Genomic DNA, 24,487 nt, shown 5'->3' with positions numbered 1-24,487 from the left:
CGTGTTGGAAATATGCTCTACACCAAACCCAACCCTAAACCTACCCGATAGTGTTAACAAATGCAAAACTGATATAAAAACGTATTTGTTGATGCTACCGTGTCATTTGAACTTACTTATATGCAGATTCGTCGAACCGTAGTTTCACGGGATCCGAACCGGAGCTCCTCGCCTCTCAAGTACGTCTCCGTACTCCGTGAACTACCGAACAAACCTACCGTCGAAGAAAACCCATTGATATGAAGCTGGATATGTGCGGTGCTAACGTTCAAAAGCATCAGTTTTCAAATCTCCCAGCATATTAAAATTGTTTTGAAGTCATAACATTATATTCTTCAAGTAATTGTGCGAAAATTACGCTTTATTAATCAAAACTCTGTAAATGTGTGTGAAAAGGAATAAAAGGTGTCGGAGTTTTACTGCCTCTAGTGTTCATATCTTTTGGAAACTGCAGTGATATATGTACTTATTGGTACGTATTTCGCGTCTCGCAAAAATGTGTGCCCGGGTACGTTTTTGACATGAGACCAGGTTGACATATAAACATGGCTGTGTGTTTCCTAGTGGCTGGGAACGTTGGATTTCCACATAATTAGTTACTTGAATTTGGATATATATTTAGACATCATTAAAGACATATTCTTATCAAAGTTGATTTTTTTTTATGTTGATTTGAAGTGTAAGTTTTTGTGTTATCTGCAAATATGGACACAAAGAAAGCATTTTGTTGCTCATACTTGCTTCATATAATGGCTTGATCAGTCACATGAAAGTAATCAGGATCAATACCGAAATTTCTAAATATACAATTGAGTGTTAAGTACCGTAAACAGAGACTTAGTCTGAAAAACTGTGGCTTTACTCTGTTAAGAACGTAAGCTCCGCCCCTCACTTCCGGTTCTGTGGCTGCGGTTCTAAAACTGCTGGTGCTGCGGGTCTGCAGCTGATACTATTGGGTCGCGGGTCTTTCATGCCGAGAACTCTGCTAATATTTTCTGCATAATGATGCATTTAAAAGTTAACGACCAAATGGATTTTTATAATTGCTGTTGCAGATGAAATATAACACGGATAACAATAAATAAAAATATTTTTTACCAGGTTAAATGTTGATTATCAGTACCTCAAACCCCTTTTTGTAAACCTCTCTACTAACCGTCGATCGCGCGCATCCGCCACGTTTGTAGTTTTTCTAACGCGTTTTATTCGTGTTTGTAGTTCTGGACCGAATCCTTCGCCAAGAGTGTGCACGGATCCACACTTCAAAAATCGACCTGAAATAGTAGACCATCCAGGGACTTTTGGCAGTCTTTTTAACGTACTATGCTTTGGGACACACTTATTCTAATCTCACATACTATTTAGGATGGCTAGTATGAACATTGAGACGCAGGGTCAGTGAGTGAGAGAATCGTGCCAAAATGGTAAGCGCAGAGAAAAGAAAGACGGAGCTGTAGGCTACATATCGGTTTATTTCGGGAACTTTTTGCTCCATATGTACATCAAGTCATTTATACATTTGCAACAGTTTGATTTTTTTTACACATACAGATTGATTCTATGCAGTCAATCCGTTTTGCAGTTCTTTAAACTGATGTTTTCGCTTGCAAATCACTGTTCACAGGCTTGCAGTGCTTTTGACCGTCTTTTGGCAAAAAACACGTGCCAAAAGTGTAAGCGCGGAAAAATGGAAGTCAGAAGCATGCAGATCATATTTATTTTGTGTTAGCATGAAGCTGCAGTTTCACAATACATAAATTACACTTACGAGTAACAGTAAAATGCTGCAAATCATCTATTCTTGCGCTTGAAACGCGATTTACACCTTTACAAAGCTTCTCTTGCGCATGCAAATTTAATTTACGCTTACAGTCTTATGTATACTTCCACAACTCTTACCCTGCGTATGCAAATCTTTTAGGGATTATTTTACCTTCATAATATATTACTTCTATATAGATGTTATATTACCTTGCTTAAGACTAAGCTAGTGGCAAACATTTAAATATGGTATGGTACTCTTACATTAAAAGTTAGGCCTATCAGGAGCATTTTAAAATAAATCCTAGCCTTTCACACAGACAGCAGACTCCCACTCCTTTTCTTTTGCCTTTATATCTTCATAATACTTATATATATATATACCTAAGCACACAGCAAGAGTGGCTTATAGACAGCTCTGTGAATGCCCTTGAGTGGCCCAGCCAGATGAGCTTGAACCCAATCAAATAATTCTGGAGAAACTTGAAAATGTGCATCTGCCCCCATCCAACCTGACAGCGCTTGAGAGGTGAAGAGATGAGGAGAAGGATGGCAGATAATTGCCAAATGATGATGAGCAAAGCTTGTCGCATTAAACAAAAAAGACTTGAGACTGTAAAGGTGCTTCAGCAAAATATTTAGTTAAGGGTATGAATACTTATGCAATGTACTTATTTCAGTTTTTTTATTTTTAATAAATTTACGTTGTGACAATTCTGTTTTTGCTTTGTCAGTATGGTGTATGGAGTGTAGATTGACGTGGAAAAAAAGTAATTTAAAGCAGTTTAACATAAGGCAGCAACATAAAATGTGAAAAAAATGAATGGGGTATGAATACTTTCGCAAGGTACTGTATATATATATATATATACACAGTATCTCTCAATCCTTATTGTTAGTTCTTGTGAATTTCAAACACCACAATATGACAATACACATATACGTTTATTGTCATTTAGAAGATGCAAATGAAGCACACACTGTAAAATGGAACATACCATAACAAAGATCCAAAGTTGCCCAGAAAAGAACACACAGTCTAACAACATGCATGCATGGATCCACAAAAACATGGGTACACAAACACACACTACCTTTCTTTCCCACAATTATCCTTACTATGCCAAACAAATTCACATATCTAACAAGAGTACAAAGCCTAAATAGCACAGTATTTAAACATTTAATTAAATTTAAATATTGTCACCTTTAGTGATCATCTTGCAATTCATATTTTGATGACATTGTTATCTACACTCATTTCATGGAAAAATCCTAGACATTATCCTTATAAGCATTATAGATTAATTAATTGAAAACAAAAATCACGGTGGTGTCAGCAGTGATAAATTCATTGCACTTTACATTACCAAACTGTACTTTGAATTTAATTTCAGATAAAGAAAATCAATCAACTAAAAATGGAGTAGAAATGACTGAAATTATTCTGACAAATTAAATGGATGGAGTCAAATGTGTTGTTATAAGATAATAATGAAAACATTTTTTTACATTGTAGAAGTTAAATGCACATTTAAACCTGTGAATGTCACTGGTGTGATCTGACATGTGCGTACAGAGACTGGTCCTGACTGATCTTTGCTTTGGCTCTTCTAGTGTTCAGAGGTTTCTGACCAAAACTAATGGCTGCATAATTCAGGGTGTCTTCATTCTAATATTAAGAGAGAAAAATGACACAATATGGCATAATATAGACTAAAAGTCCTAACATTTTTATATTTGAAACTTTATTTTTTTTTTAAGTACAAATAACAAATATCAAATTGATAAAAACAGATTACTGTAAATGTAGTCAATAGTCCTTTCTACATTTAAAGTCTCAATACTGAAATTATTCTGACAAATTAAATGGATGGAGTCAAATGTGTTGTTATAAGATAATAATGAAAATTTTTTTTACATTGTAGAAGTTAAATGCACATTTAAACCTGTGAATGTCACTGGTGTGATCTGACATGTGCGTACAGAGACTGGTCCTGACTGATCTTTGCTTTGGCTCTTCTAGTGTTCAGAGGTTTCTGACCAAAACTAATGGCTGCATAATTCAGGGTGTCTTCATTCTAATATTAAGAGAGAAAAATGACACAATATGGCATAATATAGACTAAAAGTCCTAACATTTTTATATTTGAAACTTTATTTTTTTTTTAAGTACAAATAACAAATATCAAATTGATAAAAACAGATTACTGTAAATGTAGTCAATAGTCCTTTCTACATTTAAGGTCTCAAACAGAAGAAAATTATGAACTTACTTGACTCTCTTGAGATGTAGGCACTTTGGAAAAATAAGAAACACTATAAATGGCCATCATATGTAATTTTTACTCTGTCAATTTTGCATTAATATAATAAATTATTTTATTCAAAAAGTATTACCTTTATTCTGACCCCTGCATAGTTTTATTCCCAGAAAAACAACAAGGGCCAAAAATATGATGTTTAAAATTCCAAGAGCAAGAAGAGCTGGATTCACATCAACACTCTCTAAAACAAAGTCAAAAATTAATTTTAATTTCTTAGATAACTTTTTTTTTCTTCATTTATTAGATCAGTCTCAAACAGAAGAAAATGATGAACTTACTTGACTCTCTTGAGATGTAGGCACTTTGGAAAAATAAGAAACACTCTTGTCATTATAAATGGCCATCATATGTAATTTTTACTCTGTCAATTTTGCATTAATATAATAAATTATTTTATTCAAAAAGTATTACCTTTATTCTGACCCCTGCATAGTTTTATTCCCAGAAAAACAACAAGGGCCAAAAATATGATGTTTAAAATTCCAAGAGCAAGAAGAGCTGGATTCACATCAACACTCTCTAAAACAAAGTCAAAAATTAATTTTAATTTCTTAGATAACTTTTTTTTTCTTCATTTATTAGATCAGTTCATTACAACATACTCCGCTATATGAATCAAATGCTTTCCAGAGAGGAAAGATCAAACCAATTTAAACCAAACATTTCACCTTCATCTTACCTCTAAAATTTAGTTCAGTTCCTTTTCCAAACAGTATCTCTCCACACGCGGCCACAGCACAGTAGTAAATCCCAGCATCAGAGTGACTGATGTTGCTCTTGAAGAGATTGTAGACACAGCTCTGTGTTTGAGACTCAGTGCTGTTCTCACACTGACCATTTCTCTCTCCTTTTGTGTAAAGTATCCCTTGAGATTCTCCCAAGCTTTGCCTGAACCAGTAGACACTGTGTTCTCCTGCACAGCTCTCAGTGAAGATGCTGCACTGCAAACTCACAGAATCCCCTGGATGAAGCTTGTCTATCGAAGACTGCTGAAGAATTATGTGTCTGTTCACAGCTGCATCTTGAAAGGTGACATAAGTGGGAAAGAAATGGTAAGGACAAAAAAATCAGTTACCTCAAACCAAACCAATACCAAACAAAGCTAAAATAAGCAGAAAAACACACCTTTGACAAGTAATCTGGTTCCTGCACCCATTCCAACCGTGTAATATGATGAGACTACACAGTAATATGTTGCTGAGTCTGAAGGCTTTGTCTTTAAAATGGTCAGATTAAAATGATCATCTCCTTTAATAACATTAAACCGATTTGTTTTATCAAAGTCCTCATTCCAACTGGGTTGTTGATTTAAATATAAAGATACAATTTGTACGTTTTTTCTATCAGCCGTCTGTTTAAACCACGCTGTTGTCGTTTGCAGAAGCTTTGAAAAGGTGCAAGTGAGGTTCATATCTTCTCCGGCTTGACCTATTTTTACATTATCCTCCTGAACAACATCTGCATCAGAGGAGCAGACTGCAAAATGAAGAACACAACAGGCACCTTTTAAGCTGAAAGTGTTATGTAGTGTTAAATAAGTTGTAAATAAATAGAGTTGTTAAAAGACATTTTTACCTATTTTTGAGGAGAGTGAAACAATTAAGTAATAGCTCATGATCAATCGTCTTCCAAAATGATCCTTGTGCTTTGAATTTCCCTGAAAAAGCGAATGATGAGCACACTATCAATCCATCAACACATGGTAAAGAATAATGGTAGATAATAGATTAGACTTGACTGCAGTCTTACCATGTGTCCATCGGCCTCTGCTCCAAACAACTGATGCACATATGCACTTTCACCTTAACTTTTATGCTTTCACACCCCTTGCCACATCAAAATGTCTAGAAAAAAATTCTAACCTAACCATTTTTCCGTTGCTCCAAAAAACATTTCTCATTTATTAATATACACATTATAAATACTGTTTAGTTACCAGTTTATAGTTAATGGAAGCTGGCTTCTGTCAAAACTGTCTGATTATGTTATTTCGTTGCTACTAAAAATGCATTGTGGTTTGACAGAGGAAAATAGCAGGAAACATGTTCCAAAGCAAGTAACCTTTAAAGGGCCCCATATAAAAGTTCCTGTGTTTAGTTAGTAGAAGTGATGTTGAGCATCCAAGATATGAAACTTTTAAATACAGTTTGAATCAATGGGTTGGCAGATGGCAGGGCATGATCAAGTTGAACTAATCTGGATTGATGAATGAATGGTTTTGCACACTCTAAGAAATATCTATAAAAAGGAATAAAAAGGAAAAATTTTTTTTTCCATATTGATTTTTCACAGGTGTTTTACCTGTATTAAGGATTACATTGTATTGTGTTTAAAGGGGTCATATGATGCGATTTCAATTTTTCCTTTCTCTTTGGAGTGTTACAAGCTCTTGGTGCATCAAGAAGATCTGTAAAGTTGCAAAGACTAAAGTCTCAAATCCAAAGAGATATTGTTTATAAAAGTTAGCCACGCCTACCTAAAACGGCTCGTTCTAACACGCCCCCACATGTCTACATCACTATGTGGGAAGATTTGCATAACACCGCCCAAATGTTCACGCAAAGAAAGAAGGCGTAACTTTTATTCTCGCTGTAGTATTGTTGCCGTCGCTGCCATGTCATGTAGGCACTGAGTGCTTCGTTGTGAAAGCGAAACTACTTTGTTTGGCCTTCCAAAAGAGGACGATATCTGCTTCGTCATGCCTGGAGCTGATCCGTGCTGATCGCTGGGGGAATACATCAACTTCAGATCGGATCGGCTTTCACTGTGGACGAAGCGGAGTCCAGCATGGGGTCTTCACATGTGGTTGCCGCAGGCATCACAATATGGTAAGGGATGTAACATTTCCGTCACACGCTTGAGGAATTTGGCCAATCACAACGCACTGGATAGCTGGCCAATCAGAGCACACCTCGCTTTTTCAGACCGATGAGCTTTGTAAAAATCGACGCGTTTCAGAAAGGCAGGACATAGACTAGAAACAATAATGTACAGTATGTGGAAAATAACGTGTTTTTTGAACCTTAAACCGCATAAACACATTTCATTACACCAAATACACAAAATAATGTTCTTTTTAGCAGCATCATATGACCCCTTTAAGGGTATGGAAATGTCCGCTTAACTGATAATGCCATGGCAAACTTAACTGATAATGCAGAAAATTACCAGTACCTTTTCTTTTTCTTTTCTTTTTTTTCTCTCTTACAGTTCATATTAATGTTAGAATGGTGCACAATGGATTTTTTGCAACTTCTCAACTAGCTATGTAAGCTCATAGTGTAGGCCAATAAATATGTATTTTGTCCATTTCCAAGGAATATTCAAAGTAATAGCATTACTCACATCAGGCAGACACAACAATTAGTGATACACTATTATTTAAATTCTTGCTAATATGCTATTATATAGCCTAATATGTTATGGCCTATAACCAATAAATGTCTGATAAAAAAAAAAGGAAAACGACGACAAAAACAACAAAAAAGTTTATTACAAGAAAATATGAAAGATGAATAGAGTTGGTGTATGTGGTCTAAAACAGTTTATTATTACACATTTCATAGTAATTGTTTGAGTGTTGTACTTTCTCGATAAATTAATTTAACTCTAAATTAGTGTTGCATGGTGACAAAAAGTCATTTAAATCTTAAAATAGGCAGAAACAAATAGGGGTGGTTGGCTCGGTTGGGGTGGCTCAGGGTATCTGCAGGATTTTTTAAATCAAATGTAAGACTTTTTTAAAAATAACTTTTAAGACCTGCACAAGAAAAATGAATACCATATGAGCGGAGTAGAGCAATGTCTAAAATTACTTTAAAATGACTGTAAAAAACATGATTTGCAGTTCAGATACAGGTTTGAACAAAAACAAAAAGTTTTATAAAATGATGAACTTCACATTCCAGCCTTTAAATAATTTTTAAGGAAAGGGATGACTCAAAAGTATCAATATATATATGGATATATATATTATTATCAATCAATTATATTAATTTAGTAACATAAATATATTTTAATTGTTTAGTTTTTATAATGCATTGTCTTTTTGTCGATCCACCAGTTCACATTTACAATTCTGTGTGTTTTCTGCTTAAAAATATGGGGCAATATTCGCTTTGGTCTGAACAAAAATAGCAGAAGGGCTTATTAAAAATGCTAATTCTTTCTCTGCCAGCAGGAGGCGCTTTTGGAATGGCAGAAATATAATGGTTTCCCGGGTAACAGCTGTAAACAAAGCAGCAGCACCAGACTTTGAAACGTGCAGCTCTCATGTTTAATCAATAAAATCAAGTTTAATCAAAAACATCTCAATTTCTCATCTAAATTTTTGTCATTGTGTCCTTAAAGGTGCTGTATGTAGGATTGACACCGAGTGGTTGAACTAGGTATTGCAGTCCAAATTCAAAATATTGGAGTTTTTTTCACCCGGCCCCTCCTCCTCAGACTTGATGCACATGCAGGTTGCCAGATTGACGACACCAACAGGAACGAGTGCACTTGAAGATGAATGAAATTAAATAAGCTGTGTTTTCCACCAACTGGCAACCCGGGGTGCCGAAATACAATTGGGTAAACTGGCAGTGGGCGGGTTTCACAAACCAAAACAGAGACCGACATACCGGCCTGGAACGCACATTTTCAAAGGAGAAAAACTGACTGTAGCATTGTTTTTCAGATAAACAAGTATGTTAACTTAGCATGTTTCTTAAATATCTGCAAACATTTTATGGTATTTTTATGCTTTAGTAGAGTCAAAAACTTACATACAGCACCTTTAAATTTAAGACCTCTTGAATCTAAATCGAGACTTGTACCATTAAAGACTTTTTATAGCCTTAAATCTGATACAACTAAATTTGCACATGAATAAATGTACCCCTGTAACACAGTTTCTGCCTCCATTTGTCCCTTATTCACATCAGGAAAGTCCGCTAGTTCACTTGCTTTGGTCCGGACCAAACACAATGTTGATTGTTTTTGTTTGGTGTGGTTCGCTTTCACACTGCCCTTTTTGCAAGTGAACCAGAACTGTGCTAAGGTCATCCATTCATTGGACAGAAATTCTCAAGCGTACCAGAGTTTGTTGGAACCGGACCGAGACCGGACCCGTGTGCGATTGCTGTATTCACACCTGCCCAAAAGATCCACACCAAGGGGGAAAACGAACTTGAGTTTGATTCAATCGAACCAAACAAGACAGGTGTGAATACACCCTTAGTGATGGAGGTCGAAAATGGCCGGTGTGCCCTTCTGTGCCTCCACTGCATGATTGTGCCCTTGACTGAGTGACGTATTTTTCCACCATGTCTCTCGAGACACCACATTGAAATTAATGGGGAAATGATCAAATCGATACTTTTTCTTTTTAAATTGTCAAATAAAATCACTAAATCCACCACAATGCAGACCACAAAATACACGAAAATGAAGTGGCAACCCTTCCACACGTTAATGCAGAACGATTACGTTCGCACAGACAAACACCCCCACCCCCAAAAAAATCACCCATAGAAATAAATGGGAGACTAAAAGATTTTTTGTTACATAATTGGTCAAAAATGTCAGTTACAATGCAGCCAACGCACAAAAACTGAAGGGGTGACACCACAGCACATCCGTGGTGGAGGAAAATCCCACACAGCTCCCACCCCACGCCCCAATGCCTATAAAGCTCATAACACCCACTCATAAGACAAGAAAAAGTGACATGACATGAGTGGCTCTCTCGTACATAATTTGTCAAATAAAAATCAGCTACAATGAAGAACACACACAGAAATGATGAAGGGACACCACAGCACATCCACAATGGAGAATAAATGCAAACACACACACACATATACACACACTAATACACACAAATAACACCACATACAGGTTTGTCATAAATGCAAAAAAATTATACTTCAGTACAAAAAACTCTCATTTTTACTATTACTATAATTATTTTATAATCTCTTAACATAAATCTAAATAAAAAAAAAAACGTGTGAAAAGATCTTTACCTGTGTGGAAATGGCAAATGAGCCATTGCGTAATGCTCTAGTCTAGAGTCATCTGTTGGCTGTAGTTGAAATTTCATGTTTTTATAATTTTAAAAGTGTTTGTGTTCAAGAAGATGGAAACAATTTCCCATTATGTTATGGCACATTGACCATGTTATCCCCATGAATTAAAATTAGGAATGTGGGTCTTTTATAAAATGAAATATATATAAATTTAAAAAATACAAGAAATCCTCCCAAAACTGCAATGTAGAGTTAAAACATTAATAAACTGAGTAAAATTACATTTGTTTAAAAAAAACAAAACATTATTATCTCATTTTGTTGGAGATGCTGGAAACCCCAAACAGCTCAATGGCCTGTAGCACGAAACAAAATGAAAAAACTTAGAGCAGAGTAAGTTTATATCAATGCAAGTGAATCAACTGAATTTAAATAATTTATATTACAAGGAGCTCAAAGCTTCATCAGTTAAAAAAGCTTTATATATTGAACCTTTTATTTATATGTATATAGTTATAGCCTATTAATTTAAAGTTTAATATTAATTTTCTAACTCATATAATTAATTAAATGAATATATTATATGAATTATACATAATTATAATCTATAAAATCTAAATATAATAAACAATTGTTACTTTGCTACTTTGCAGTTGTTACTTTGATATATGTTACTTTGCTCTGAACTGATCCAGCTTTGGTTTTGTAGCATCTGTGTGTAATAATACACACTATATATTCTCTTTTTATATGACAAATACTCTGTAACCTCAGTTAACAAGCCATATGAGGACCCATGGACCCTTCCCCCCGGAATGCGTAACACCCCAGGAAGTCGAACAGGCCACTTTGTTGCATGGCAACCAACGCTGATATCACTGAACTTATAGAATTGTACAGTAAGAAAGTTATTTCCTTTAACCAGGAAATTAACGTTCTTAGAATTGACAAGACGGTTGACCCTGAGTGGTCAGCTAAATATCTACAGTGGATCTAAAATATGAATAGTTAATTATAACTAGTTATGGTTAATTATTCATATTTCCCATGAGCTGATTAGCTACAGTTTGCAATCTCTAACTCAGAATAAAACCTGCTCGGGAGCAGGGTAGCTGTGTAGCGTAAGTTTACCATGGTGACGAAACCCGCTCAAAACCAACCCACCTTCTTGAGCCCGAAAACTCAGTTTGCTCAAACTAAGTGCGAAATTACCTGGGTAAAAACTGAAACCAGCTTTGTGGTACAGGCCACAAATTTATACCCCAGACGAACAGCGCATAAGGTTTAACAAAGTTTGGGCCATAAAAATTACAGGAGTTTACCGGGAGTAATAACAAAATATGAGGGTGGTGGGAAAGTGTGAAATATGGGAGACTCCCGGGAAAAAAGGGAGTGTTGTCAGGTATGCTCTAGTGCTGTTATCTCTAATTACGTACATACATTTTCCGTTGAGTTGTGCCAAAATCCATTGCTTGTGCAATGACAAATCTGAAAGTCTACACCCACCAGGTGCAAATCGAACAATTTGATTGGCTGATGAATCTGTCAATCTGAAACAAGAGCCCTGAAGACTCTAATAAGGGGCAGAGCTCAGACTCGTGCTTTACTTGAGAACCTCAAAAAATAAATTGTAAATTGGATTAACTTTTCTGCGTTATTTGTTTATACACTGACTGCCATCGCCAGAAAGAGTGACAGAGCTAAGGAATCGCCCCCGAGCCAGAGCCTCACGAATCTTCTGACCAGGTGTGAGAGCCGGCAACAAGGGATGATACAGTGGAGAGTGAGGACACGGAGGAATGCCCCGCCCACTGAACCACCGCCAGAGTATGTGAGCGGAGCAGAGGGGGAGCGGAGCGAGGAGTGGCGTGATTTTTCCTGGAGCTAGGAGTGGATTTTATGAAAGTCGGAGCATTGAGGTTTTCACTCGCTCCGATAACACTCCGCTACCGCTCCGTCACGAGCACATATTATGCCAACTCACGCATTAAACATAATTAGTTAGCTTGACAGATATGTGGATCACATATGAAGGTTAAAATGGCGATGGACGAGTGCAGGAGGTTAAAGCATGTTGTAAATTGTACAGTTTGTTAATCTCCGCTCGAAACTAATGTGCTGCTACATTGCTGTACACGGACAGAACACACAAGCTCGCACATAACATACATTCAGGAATGAAGAAAATATGATCAACACTGTCCTGTGATTTATCAGCTTAAAAACAGAAAAGTTACAGCATATTCTTTCTGTTTCTGAAGTAACTACTCTCAGCTTCACCATAGTAGAGAGACGTTGCACAGACAAGTAAGCTAAGTCAGGAAGTCGTGGCCTAATGGTTAGAGAATCGGACTCGTAACCCAAAGGTTGCGGGTTTGAGTCTCGTACTGGCAGGGATTGTAGGTGTGGGGAGTGAATGTACAGCGCTCCCACCTTCAATACCACGACTGAGGTGTCCTTGAGTAAGGCATTGAACACCCAACTGCTCCCCGGGTGCTGCAGCATAAATGGCTGCCCACTGCTCCGGGTGTGTGTTCACGGTGTGCTGTGTGTGTGTGCACTTTGGATGGGTTAAATGCAGAGCACTAATTCCAATTATGGGTAACCATACTTGGCCACATGTCTTGTCACTAAGTGAATTAAGCAGTCATTTAATATGGACTTGGGCTAATTGTAGTGTTCCAATAAACCATGTTAAAACTATTCTTCTAGTATCATGCATTTATTTTTCGTTTAATATAATTTCTGAACAGAACTTAGATTTTTCAAGCATAGTGAAATAATTTAGCCACAGAACGAAGGCGGAGCGGTGTTTCTGATCAGTGGAGCGAGGAGTGGAGCGGGAGCAGCAAATGGTGAACCCGGAGCGGAGCTGGAGTGGAGTGATTATTGAATGCTTGGAACGTGGATGGGAAACTGTTGCCGCTCCACTCCACTCACATACTCTGATCACCGCTGAGGGTGAACTGAGGCAGAACTCAGGGGATCTGATAGACTTTTATTCAGAAATAACCAGTTTCCCGTCATTGTCTGAAGTCTCTGTCTGTCCTGTTATGGCCCAGGAGGCTGTTTTCGAACTATCTATCTGCCCTGAACTCTCTGTCTGCCCCATCTTGACCATGGACGTTGTGCCCGAACTGTCTATCTACCCTGATCTGTCTGTGTGCCATATCACGACCATGGAAGTTGTTCTGCTATCTCTGGCGCTCCCAGTGCTGGGAGTGGCCATCTGGTGTGTGTGGGCAGCCGCACAGATCCTTGCCTACGCCTCGGTGGCCTGAGCCATCTGCTCCGCCTTGGCCCTCCGGATCCTCCCCGTCACCTCGGGCTCCTCTCCCACTTGCTCCGCCGCTGTTGGTTGGCCCCCTGGAGTCGTCAGCCCTTCCTCCACCATGGCTTCTCCCTCCATCGGCTCCACCGTTGACCGCTATGTTGGCTGTGGTCTGGGTCCCTCCTGCCTCATCCTCCTCCCAAACCCCCTCCCTACCTCCTTTGTTCATCCCGTCACGGTGCGAGGTTGCGCCTTTCGAGAGGGGGGAGTTCTGTCACCACCATGGACTTTTAGTTTGTTTTCTTCCCTCATGTGTTGATTAGTTCATTCCGTTCACCTGTGTTCTGTTAATCTACTCATTAGTTCCCTCGTTTAGTTCTTGTATAAGCTTACAGCTTTCTTATTCACAGAGTCTCTGATACTATCAATATATATAAGCCTACATATTTCAATCAACAAAACCATAAAATTGTTTTTTTATTGGTAATTTTACACTTATGAATGTGAACTTTGGTCAATAGAATAAGTAAATTAAGTAAAAATACTATTCCTCTTAGTCAGGATAGTCAGTAAAGCCAAAGAGTACATTTTCCCATAGGAGTGAAGGTCTTAAACTGAATATTTTCACTAATACATTTTTGACCTTACACCATAGTGTAACTGAGTATGCACAGTACCAAAATAAGTGCAAGGCAGTTTCCTCAAATTCATTACAAAAAATACAATTTACATTTATTCCTTTTTTAATTTTTTGTAAATAATGATTTGCTGGATAAAATCTATGAATAAGCTTATAAGAAACTTCTTTAATCTTATTTATAAGATGATATTTCTGTGGTAACAACCACACTTTTCTCCAGCAAATCAATTTTCCGTTCAATAAAGAGACCCAAATGAGACAAAACATAAGGTACAGTAACAATTTATCTTTGGAAAAGAGTACGGATAGCTTTATTATTATTTTTGGGATTTAATGAAAAACTAATTGTACCAATACAAGATTTAGTAACATCAAAAGACACTGAATCGGGAGAATGGTCTATATCAATAGCTTTAAATAGCATGCGAGTACCTGAAGGGATTGAACCAATAACAAATGTTTATCCTCCTCACTCATAGCTCCTCTGTAAGCCTCCTCACTCCTCGATCCTCGCGTCCTCATGGTGCAAATAGAGAATGGAGATGTCCTTCAAGCTGGCTGAGCTCGATTGGTTTCTGGGTCATAGGATGGATGACGGAGGTACTGTGCCCGGGAGCTGACAGGTTCAGTTCACTTAGTTTTGTCGTGGGCTGTTTCTCAAACGGAAGGCTGCATCCTACGAAGGCTGCATATCTCAGCTGCCACGTCATCAAACATCGCTGAAGGCCATCTCAATCGGAAGGATCCTTGGAAGGCAGCCTTCATTTCGCGTCCTTCATTCAGATGAATTTGAAGGATGCATGGGATGTATCCTCCGCGACCTTCCATCACCCTCAATCCTTTGTACCCATTCCATTTCATGAAAATAAACTGACGAAAAACGAGTCAGTACTAAGCTTGTCTGAATTTATTATGCAATGTAAGACAAAATAATGTTTTCGGACATGAAAGGATAGATGTTATCTTTTGTTTTTGTGTAAATTACTTACTAAATGCTAAACTGCCAACAATTTAACCCACAGGGAGACTAGATGACTGTGATTCATAGTATTGCATTAATAAAAGGCAAAATAATATAAAACTACGTTTTATTAGTTATTTTGTGCCGTGACGGTGAGGTGAACATATGTAACGTAGTCACGCGCACTTACTAGACCGTCTCATTCTAGCGTTTAATGCCGAGGATGACTCTAGCCTACAAGCCTCTGAAGGACTGAACTAGGAAGGATGCAGCCTTCCGTTAGAGAAGCACCTGTGGCCACGACATAGAAGCTGTGTCCCAATGTGAAGTGCACGGACCCCGAAGTGTGCATTTGATGTGCGATTGCATCACAGTAGCGCGACGAAGGCTGTCCCAAACTGAAGTGTGCGGACTCCGAAGTGCGCATTTGAAGTGTGATTGCGTCACAGCGTCACGACGTAAGCTGTCCCAATTTAGGATGCACCCTCCGAAGACCAAGGCCAATTGCGTCACCGTGGCGCGACGAAGGCTGACGCATTTCGAAAGCGTCTTCAAATGCACCTTCCCTTTCCCAGGAAAATTAAGTGTACATCTGATGGACACTTCGCACCCTACCATATCCCAGAATCACTTGCGCGCAGATGACGATGGAATTTATATTCAAAGAACATGGAGGATGACAGTTCTGTGGGGGAATTCACATTGAAATGTAAGTATTGTGTTTTCATATACTCAAATACCTAGCGATACAAGTGTTAAAAAAGCCAGGTTTAAAAAAAAAGGCAATAGTCTTTCTTTTTGTTGTGTTTTTGTAGTGCTGTCATGTCTACAAATGTTTTAACCAAACTTTAGCACTTCAGTACTTTGTATGCATGCCCTGCTGTATCATATTTTCTAATGTTAAGACTGCAAACCTGTCTTTATATTTTTCATAAGTGTATCCATTTTCTCTTGTTTTAGGACTATTCTGGAGAAAATGAGCCTGCTGGGGAAAGGCTTAAAAAATACAAAGTAAGCAAGTTAATAGACACATTTTTGCTGAAATTTGTGCTGTTGTTGTTAACAGGCATGGTTTATTTGCTCTGCCTTAGGATTGCAAGTGTCCTGGGACAGGTGAGGGAGTGGAAGCTGGTGGAGCTACTCAGGGAGGACATCAAATACCAGAGAGAGACAGAGTAGAGAAGAGCACAGGAGAGCAAGGAGAGAATGGAGGGACTGTTTTCTCTTGTTGAGAGAATGCTTAACAAATCCATTATTTAATAGCCATTCTCTATTAGCCAAGAGAAAACAGTGGAAAAAATGGGTACATTACAATTTTTCAATATCTTTTTTTAAATATCACATTGTCAATGAAACAACCTCATTTCTGTAGTTCATTTTTGTGATGTAAGTTCAAAATGAAATGAATAAGTTGTATACAGTATTCATTTTTGCAGTGTAATTTATTTGTAAATGAGCTAGAGCACTTTCTGTACATTTTGTATTTTTGTTTTGCATATTCACATGTGTAAATAAAAGAGAAGTAATTATGTACATTGTTAATTTTTGTACAACTATTTACAACATAGCTTAGGTTTAACATCAGAAAAAAACATAAACTTTAAGCCCAGCCCTGCTTCCATGTGTTCTGGAGTCTTCGGGAGGTGAATTACTCCTCAGCGACTTGGAGGACAATGCGGTGACAGTGGAACGAGGCATGTCAAACACTCTGGAGAGTGGAGACCACTCTGTATGATGTACCACTGGCCAGACAGAAAAGAAACACCAGGGTCTCGATTGTAGCACCCCATCCATGTTGCCGTTCACTTCTCAGAAGATCCAGCAGCACTGTCAGGGCCTCCCTGCTCAGCCGAAAACCATTAAAAACTGATATACGGGAACGAGTACTGCGTCTGCTAGACACATATGAGAAAAAAGCCTGAACTTTTTCTCCTGAACTGAAGCCTTTTCATTCCCGCAGTGAAACTGCATGGCCATTGGTTCGTGCAGTGCTTAAAAAACGAACCAATGGCTAGGCAGCAGAGCTGCACGAGCCTATGGCGACGAAGCCCACTAAAGCCCGCCAGAATGGGCGGAGCATCTGGCTATATAAGCGGGCGCTCGCCACAGGATTCTCAGGTTACATCGACTGAAGCGACGACTGAGTCGTGCAGCTACATAGCACGGCTAGCAACGCTGTACTCGTTCCCGTATCTCAGGGAACCGAGGTTACGTTAGTAACCGAGTACGTTCCCTTTCGATACTACACTCATACTGCATCTGCTAGACGCATATGGGAACACAGTACAATCACGCCATGCTAATGTAGTGGAACGACTAAAGGTATAAAACTTCCATAACCAACCAATGCTCATAGAGAAGTTAACAATAACCCAAGGTTAAGACGGGCTGAGCTTCCTAGGTCACACCCAACCTGGTTAATCGTTCCAGAGTGCTCCCATAACTTTGAAACCCAGGGGCCGAGAGCTAACAGGTGAAACAATGCCAGAGAACTTGGGCGTGATACGGCCAAGGGCTCTCTGCCAGATCTGTTTACACAGCACATGTCACTTCAAGCGGAAAGGACCCTGGCCTGCAAGGCTGGTACTTCCAGGTTATAAAACCTTGCGAATGTGGACGGCGAGGCCCAGCCAGCCGCCTCACAAATATCCACAATGGACACACCACTGGACCATGCCCAAGACGAGGCGATGCCTCTAGTCGAGTGGGCCCGTACTCCAATGGGGCATTGGAGGCCCAAAGAAGAGTACGCTAGCGAGATGGAGTCTACTATCCATCTAGAGAGTCTTTGCTTCGTAACTGGAAGCCCTTTGGTGCGGTTACCGAAGCTGACAAAGAGTTGTTCCGACCACCTATAGGGAGCAGAACGCTCAATATAGATTCTCAAAGCTCTGACGGGGCAGAGCAGAGATAGCTTTCTGTCCTCTTCAGTTGGAGGAAGCGCAGAGAGTGTAATGACCTGACTTTAGGTACTAATGTGCTTTACTGATGCCAGTGCTTGAAGCAGAGCAGTCTTCTGCGATAGCGACCTAATGTTGGCAGACTCTAGCGGCTCGAAAGTGGGGCCCTTCAGGGCCCTCAGCACAGTGGGCAGGTCCCATGAAGGGACAGTAGGGGGATGGGGCAGATTCAGCCTCCTAGCACCCCTCAGGAAGCGTATGACCGCGCTGTTTCTGCCCACCGATTGGCCCTCAATAGGGGCATGAAAGGACGTTATATCAGCCACATAAACGTTGAGCGTGGATGGGGAATGTCCCTTATCCAGCAGCTCTTGTAGAAATGACAACACCTCTGTCAAATCGGAATTAAGGGGGTCTTTGCCGCGGTTTAGACACCAAGCAGAGAAAAAAGACCACTGTAAGACGTAGAGGCGTCTCGTAGATGGAGCTCTAGCCTCCGAAATTGTGTTTAAGACTCGCTCTGGGAGGCTCGAAGGCTCCCGTCGAGCAGCCAGAGGTGCAGGGCCCATAGGTCGGGCCGAGGATGCCATATTGTCCTGTCTGCTTGAGAGAAGAGATCCTGTCTCAGCGGAACAGGCCAAGGGGCTGCTATCAATAGCTGAGGTACCAATCTCGAAAGAGGTCGCCAGCCTCCGTATGGCCAGAGCTCGTTCCGGCGTGACTACAGCTTTCATTTCGAAAATTGTTCCCAGGAACGAAATTCACTGGCTGGGAAACAACGAGCTCTTGGCAAAATTGACCCAGAGTCCCAGGCACTCCAGGTGGCTGAGGAGGAGGGTCCTGTGTGATATTAATTCTGCCTCCGACTGGGTCAGAAAGAGCCAGTCATCGAGGTAATTGAGAATACGGATTCCCATCTGTCTCAGAGGGGAGAGAGCCGCATCCATGCACTTCGTAAAAGTGCGGGGGGGCCAGGACAGCCCGAAGGGAAGGACCGTATATTGATAAGCCACTCCCTCGCAGGCGAATCTCAAGAATTGCCTGTGACAGGGGGCTATCTGGATGTGAAAGTATGCATCCTTCAGGTCCAGTGAAAATAACCAGTCTCCCGAGCTAATTTGCGTGAGGATCTGTTTCAGTGTAATCATCCTAAACGACCTCTTCATGAGGGTGCAATTCAGGTGTTTGAGATCGAGGATGGGTCGGAGGCCACCATCTCTTTTGGGGATGAGGAAGTAACGGCTGTAAAAGCCAGACTCGCTCTGGGCTGGAAAAACCATTTCCACAGCTCCTTTTGCAAGCAAATTCATCACCTCTGAGCGCAGGACGTGAGCACTCAGTGCAGAACACGTCTGCACTGAGGTGGGGACCACGCCGCTGAACGCGGGGGTCTTCGAGCAAATTGGAGTGACTATCCTCACTTTATTATCCCTATAACCCATCTCGACACTCCAGTGATGGCCTGCCAGGCCTCGGCCCGCATGGCGAGGGGTTGAATTAACTCGGGTGACTGGCCGCACGGGGGCAAAACACTTACGAGTAATGGAAGAGGAAGTTTGCTCTCTTTTTGAAAATGTTTGTGTTTTATAATTTTTTTTCCGCTATCACAGTGGTTGAATGCTTGGGCGCATGAACTGACCCGTTGTTTGCACAAAACACATTTCCCTCTGCACCCGGAGTTGAACGGGGTGTCAAGAGGTGTAAGAGAGGCTGCTTGAGGGGCAGTCCGGTTGTAGCGAGATCTGACCCCGTCCTCTTCCTGTCTCGCAGATCAGGATGACGCCTGAGGCACCGGGTCCAACACAATCTTGGGTCGGGGTCCCTGGTGTAGCATTTGGCCGACCGAGAGCGTCCCCGCGTCTGCTGCGCTTTAGCAGGCTGAACAGCGGTGACAGGTGCTGGTTTCGTGGGCTGCTGAGTGGGCGCAGACTTAGGGCGAGCTGAGGCAGCAGCGGAGCTGGAGCGCTTAGGCAGGAAATGTCGCATAGCCTGGGATGATTTCTGTGCCTCCGTGAAGCTCTCAGCGAATCCTTCAACCGCTGAGCCGAAAAGGTCTTTGGGAGAGACTGGAGCATCGAGGAAGGGGATCTTATCCGCGTCCTTAATCTCTGTCAGCGTCAGCCACAAATGGCGCTCGAGCACCACAAGGCTGGCCATCGATCTCCCGATCGCCTGGGCGGTGGCCTTGGTGGTGCGTAGAGCTAGGTCAGTTGCACTCCTCAGATCCCTGAGGGTAGCGGGGTCCAGGCCAGACTCATCGGAGGATGCAAGGATTTTGGCCTGGAAGACCTGGAGGACCGCCATTGAATGAAGCGCCGAAGCCGCCTGTCCAGCTGAGGTGTAGGCACGTCCAAAATTACTTTATGACAAAGTAATTAGTAGAAGAAATATTGAGATACTTTAGTAAACTACCTTTAGTAACTACCAATACCATATTGGGGAAAAGCTACTTGTCACATTTATAACCTTAGCTAAAGGGATAGTTCACCCAAAAATGAAAATTCCAAACCTGGAACAACTTGAGGGTGAGTAAATGATTACTGAATTTTCATTTTTGGGTGAACTATTCTTTAAGTAAAAGGATTATCTTGCATACTCTAACATACTTATTGGTAATTTATTGGTAATAAGGTATTGAGAGTAAAAGTAAAGGTATACAGTATTGTTCTGAAAAAATAATTAGTTAGGATGGTTTTGCATTAATATTACTGCTGCACTAATGTGTATGTTGCATTTTACTTCTGATTATGTTCAAGGTTATTAAATTTAAAGTTGCCTACTAAATATACTGTTGGGTAGTTTAATCTACAACAATGCATCATGTTGTAAATCCATATTTTTATAGTGTTGCTGTCTGTGAGAAAAAAAGAAAACTCAGTACTTCATATTTGTTCGAGAATACTTAACGAATGTACTTCCTTCCAGTCCACCTCTGATTATTTTGAAAATGAAAGTATCAACATTTTGTCAGAATATTAACACATTTTTGCTAACTATATCAAAGGCTGCATCTGAAGGACTCGGACCGTCAAACAGAGCACTGTTCAGCTGTGACAGCTGCCGCTGAACATTGAGCTGTACAATGCTCTATTTTTTTATTCACAGTTTTATTTTTGCTAACCTGTCTACATATGATCACAATGGTCAAGACCATAAACTATATAAAATCGCACCTTTGTAAGATATCAGTCAGCATTTGAACTGCTATGTGTGTGTCTGTGTATTTTGTAGTTTTCATATGTAGGCTATCATTACATTATTCAAGTAAGCTCCAAGCCAATTCCTGCATTTAAACTTGTAATCCGACAAAGGTCGCAGCAAACCAGTGTAATTTACCTGGCCTCGGTTTTGGCTAAGCCTGAGGTACATCACCTGTCTCCTCCATTATGACGTAAAACATAAAAACTAAAATTTGTGCCGCAATTAGGAAATCCTGGAGCAAATTCGGAGGCGTGGCTTTCGAAGTCCGTGCCCTTCGAAGTGTGTGCACTTAACTTTGGGACACAGCTATACTCAAGGAGATTTAGCTGTAGAGTACATACTCTTTTAGGGCTCGTTAAGTAAGTACTTCTTGAAATTAAGTACCTGAGTATGCGGTTTCAAACGCAGCCGGTTTGTCATTGGTCACGTGATTTCTACGTTAACGACACAATTCTCGAATCGAGGCTTCATCTGGCAGGCCCATTTATTCCCAATAGTATGTTCCTCCACACTTCTCTTTATTCTCGACACAAGCTCTGATGCCTCGGTTTAATTGTCACATCACTACTCGGCAGGCCTCTACTATTTCTTGGACAAAAGTTTGTCATAAAGGTTGCTGTCATATTCCATCCGCATGATAAAAAGAACTCAGGAACATGGTAAAATTTACTTTGTTTTCTCCAGTGTCCAGATTATTTGTTAACTCTGAGTTTTCACAGATGACCAATATTATGCATAGTGAAGCCATGATAAGCTAATTGTATAAATTGCATTTGTTTGTTATATGTATTAATAACATAACCTATATCAGAGAATATGTTTGTTGTCTGTTGTAATGTTTTGAAAAACAAGCTTGGACTTTTTTTTTTCCTTTAAGAAAAGCATGTAGTTAATTAAAATCGAGAAAATGTACCAAATATGTTATGCAATCAATAGAGAACACTTCAGTAGTTCTGTCGGTATATGTTTTTGTTAAATGTGTTAGTGGAAATATTTTAAGTGAAATTGCACATTTGATAAATGAAAAGTCTGTTTGGATGGCTGTGTTTAATTGTCATTGACACTGAATGTGCATTAAGTGTAAAAAGAAAAAGACATGCAGCAGTGAATAAAAGATACAGAAACAATAATGTATAAAGCAGACTTCATGTTTGGCTATTTACAGAAACGTAAAGCCAGTCCTACATTATATTGTTAACTTTTTGGGGGGGACGGAAGATTAAAAAGATGTATGTAGATATCACAGATCATGCATTATTGTTATAACACCATTTATGCAAAATTACTTTGTAAATTACACATCATGTCTTACATTTCTACTGAGAGTATAAAAAGGAATGTGTGGCAAGTTCTTTGAGACAAATCATCTGATTTTACAATCAATTGTCGAAAACCCAATATAATGTAAGTAAACAGAGTTAAACATACCAACAAGCATCTGTTGATGGATTTCTTTTCTGTATAGCTGGCCATATGTACATGCAACCAAGTATATGTAAAACTCAAATAACATGTTAAAAATTAAATTACATATTACAGAGTACATTAAAAGACAATGTAACATTAATTGCTGAAAACCTGGTATGTACATTGTACATTGTTACAAAGCAGTACTGAAAATTAAAGCATGCTTTACCCCATAAACTTATGCAGCATTTAGCCTTGAACTGAAAAGCATGACCTTAAGCGATTATAGGCTGTTTTTTTTAAGTATACATGCTGTATGTAACAAGAGAGTGTTCTTCAGTAATCTTTACTTTGGGTTTATTTGCCATGAAAGAACTTTGTGCTGCATAACTCAGAATGTCTTCCCCCTACAATAATGAGAAAAAAAACAAAGATCAGAGAAAAAAAGAGTCACATAACATGTAAAATTGAGTCTTAAGAAGACACATCAGCATAATAATTTGCACTTAATAAGACTGACCGTATAATTCTAATGAATAATTATATTATTTGAAATCATAAAACATAAAACGTAATCATAAATCATAAAACATAAAATAACTTACTTGACACTCTTGAGATTTGTGGATTGTGGGTGAATAAAAAATTTTATTAAAAAGAAAAGAAATAAAGTATATCTTTAGTGTCAATTGTTGCATTTTTATAAACAAGTATATAGAAATATGTGATACTGTATATTAATAATATATTTATATTATGTGTACCAAAATTAAACCTTACTTTTATTTGGATCCTGACATGGTTTTATGGCCAGAAAAACAGCTAAAGTCAAAAATATGATGTTTAAAACTCCAAGAACAAGCACGGTTGGATTCACATCGACACTCTCTGAAATGATCAAAAATTCAAGACATAATTCAGGGTGCTTATAGTAGATCAGTTCTTTGGCATTATTTCCCCTGATATTTGAACCAAATGTTCCACCTGAGTGAAAACATCAAATATTTATCCAAAAACCTTACCTCTAAAATTGAGTTCAGTTCCTTTTCCAAACAGTATCTCTCCACACACGGCCACAGCACAGTAGTAAATCCCAGCATCAGAGTGACTGATGTTGCTCTTGAAGAGATTGTAGACACAGCTCTGTGTTTGAGACTCAGTGCTGTTCTCACACTGACCATTTCTTTCTCCTTTGGTGTAAAGGACTCCTTGAGATTCTCCCAAGCTTTGCCTGAACCAGTAGACACTGTGTTCTCCTGCACAGTTCTCAGTGAAGATGCTGCACTGCAAACTCACAGAATCCCCTGGATGAAGCTTGTCTATCGAAGACTGCTGAAGAATAATGTGTCTGTCCACAGCTGCATCTTGAAATGCGACATAAGTGGGACAGAAATGGTAAGGACAAAAAATCAATTACCTCCAACCAAACAAAGCTAAAATAAGCAGGGAAACATACCTTTGACAAGTAATCTGGTTCCTGCACCCATTCCAATGGTGTAATATGATGAAACTACACAGTAATATGTTGCTGAGTCTGAAGGTTTTGTCTTTAAAATGGTCAGATTAAAATGATCATCTCCTTTAATAACATTAAACCGATTTGTTTTATCAAAGTCCTCATTCCAACTGGGTTGTTGATTTAAATATAAAGATACAATTTGTACGTTTTTTCTATCAGCCGTCTGTTTAAACCACGCTGTTGTCGTTTGCAGAAGCTTTGAAAAGGTGCAAGCGAGGTTCACATCTTCTCCGGCTTGACCTAATTTTACATTATCCTCCTGAACAATATCTGCATCAGAGGAGCAGACTGCAAAATGAAGAAGGTACATTTAGTGTTATATAGTGATCAAAGTTCTGTTGAATTGGAAAAAAAAGATTCAAATATGTTTACCTATTGTTGAGGAGAACAAAATAGTTAAATATATCATGATCACTGATGTTCCAAAACATATTCTCATGTTTTAAATTCACTGAAGAAAACAAACAAACAAAAAAATCCTAAAAAAAA

General features: G+C 39.3%; 2 protein-coding genes across 2 annotated transcripts in view; both read right to left on the bottom strand.

Moving 5' to 3' along the window:
• Positions 1 to 3,719: 3,719 nt before the first annotated feature.
• On the bottom strand, positions 3,720 to 5,703 carry LOC107603161 (uncharacterized). Its single transcript, XM_016295878.1, has 6 exons — positions 5,664 to 5,703; positions 5,214 to 5,564; positions 4,768 to 5,109; positions 4,500 to 4,607; positions 4,367 to 4,389; positions 3,720 to 3,842 (listed from the first exon to the last, which is right to left on the bottom strand). Exons 1-6 carry the CDS (start codon positions 5,701 to 5,703, stop codon positions 3,720 to 3,722), a joined length of 987 nt encoding a protein of 328 aa, XP_016151364.1.
• A 13,859-nt stretch (positions 5,704 to 19,562) lies between these two features.
• The window catches only part of LOC107603131 (uncharacterized), a 7,633-nt gene continuing 2,708 nt past the window's right edge, over positions 19,563 to 24,487 (bottom strand). Inside the window, exons 3-7 of the mRNA XM_016295844.1 lie at positions 23,936 to 24,286; positions 23,502 to 23,837; positions 23,260 to 23,367; positions 19,879 to 20,072; positions 19,563 to 19,811 (exon numbers count right to left, since the gene is read on the bottom strand). Coding sequence (XP_016151330.1) covers positions 19,563 to 19,811; positions 19,879 to 20,072; positions 23,260 to 23,367; positions 23,502 to 23,837; positions 23,936 to 24,286 — 1,238 coding nt within the window. The remainder of the gene's footprint in view (positions 19,812 to 19,878; positions 20,073 to 23,259; positions 23,368 to 23,501; positions 23,838 to 23,935; positions 24,287 to 24,487) is intronic.

Source organism: Sinocyclocheilus grahami, unplaced genomic scaffold, assembly GCF_001515645.1.
Source record: "Sinocyclocheilus grahami isolate Dianchi unplaced genomic scaffold, SAMN03320097.WGS_v1.1 scaffold341.1, whole genome shotgun sequence".
In the NCBI taxonomy this organism is placed as follows: Eukaryota; Metazoa; Chordata; class Actinopteri; order Cypriniformes; family Cyprinidae; genus Sinocyclocheilus; species Sinocyclocheilus grahami.
The sequence above is the reverse complement of the archived record's forward strand: the minus strand, read 5'-3'. Positions and strand labels throughout refer to the sequence as shown.

Coding starts and splice junctions, on each gene's coding strand:
- LOC107603161 (XM_016295878.1), bottom strand. CDS start 5,703: ATGAGCTATTACTTAATTGTTTCACTCTCCTCAAAAATAG. Junction 5,565..5,663: donor TTCACTCTCCTCAAAAATAG/GTAAAAATGTCT, acceptor TTCATTTTGCAG/TCTGCTCCTCTGATGCAGAT. Junction 4,608..4,767: donor AACTGAACTAAATTTTAGAG/GTAAGATGAAGG, acceptor ACTTTGTTTTAG/AGAGTGTTGATGTGAATCCA.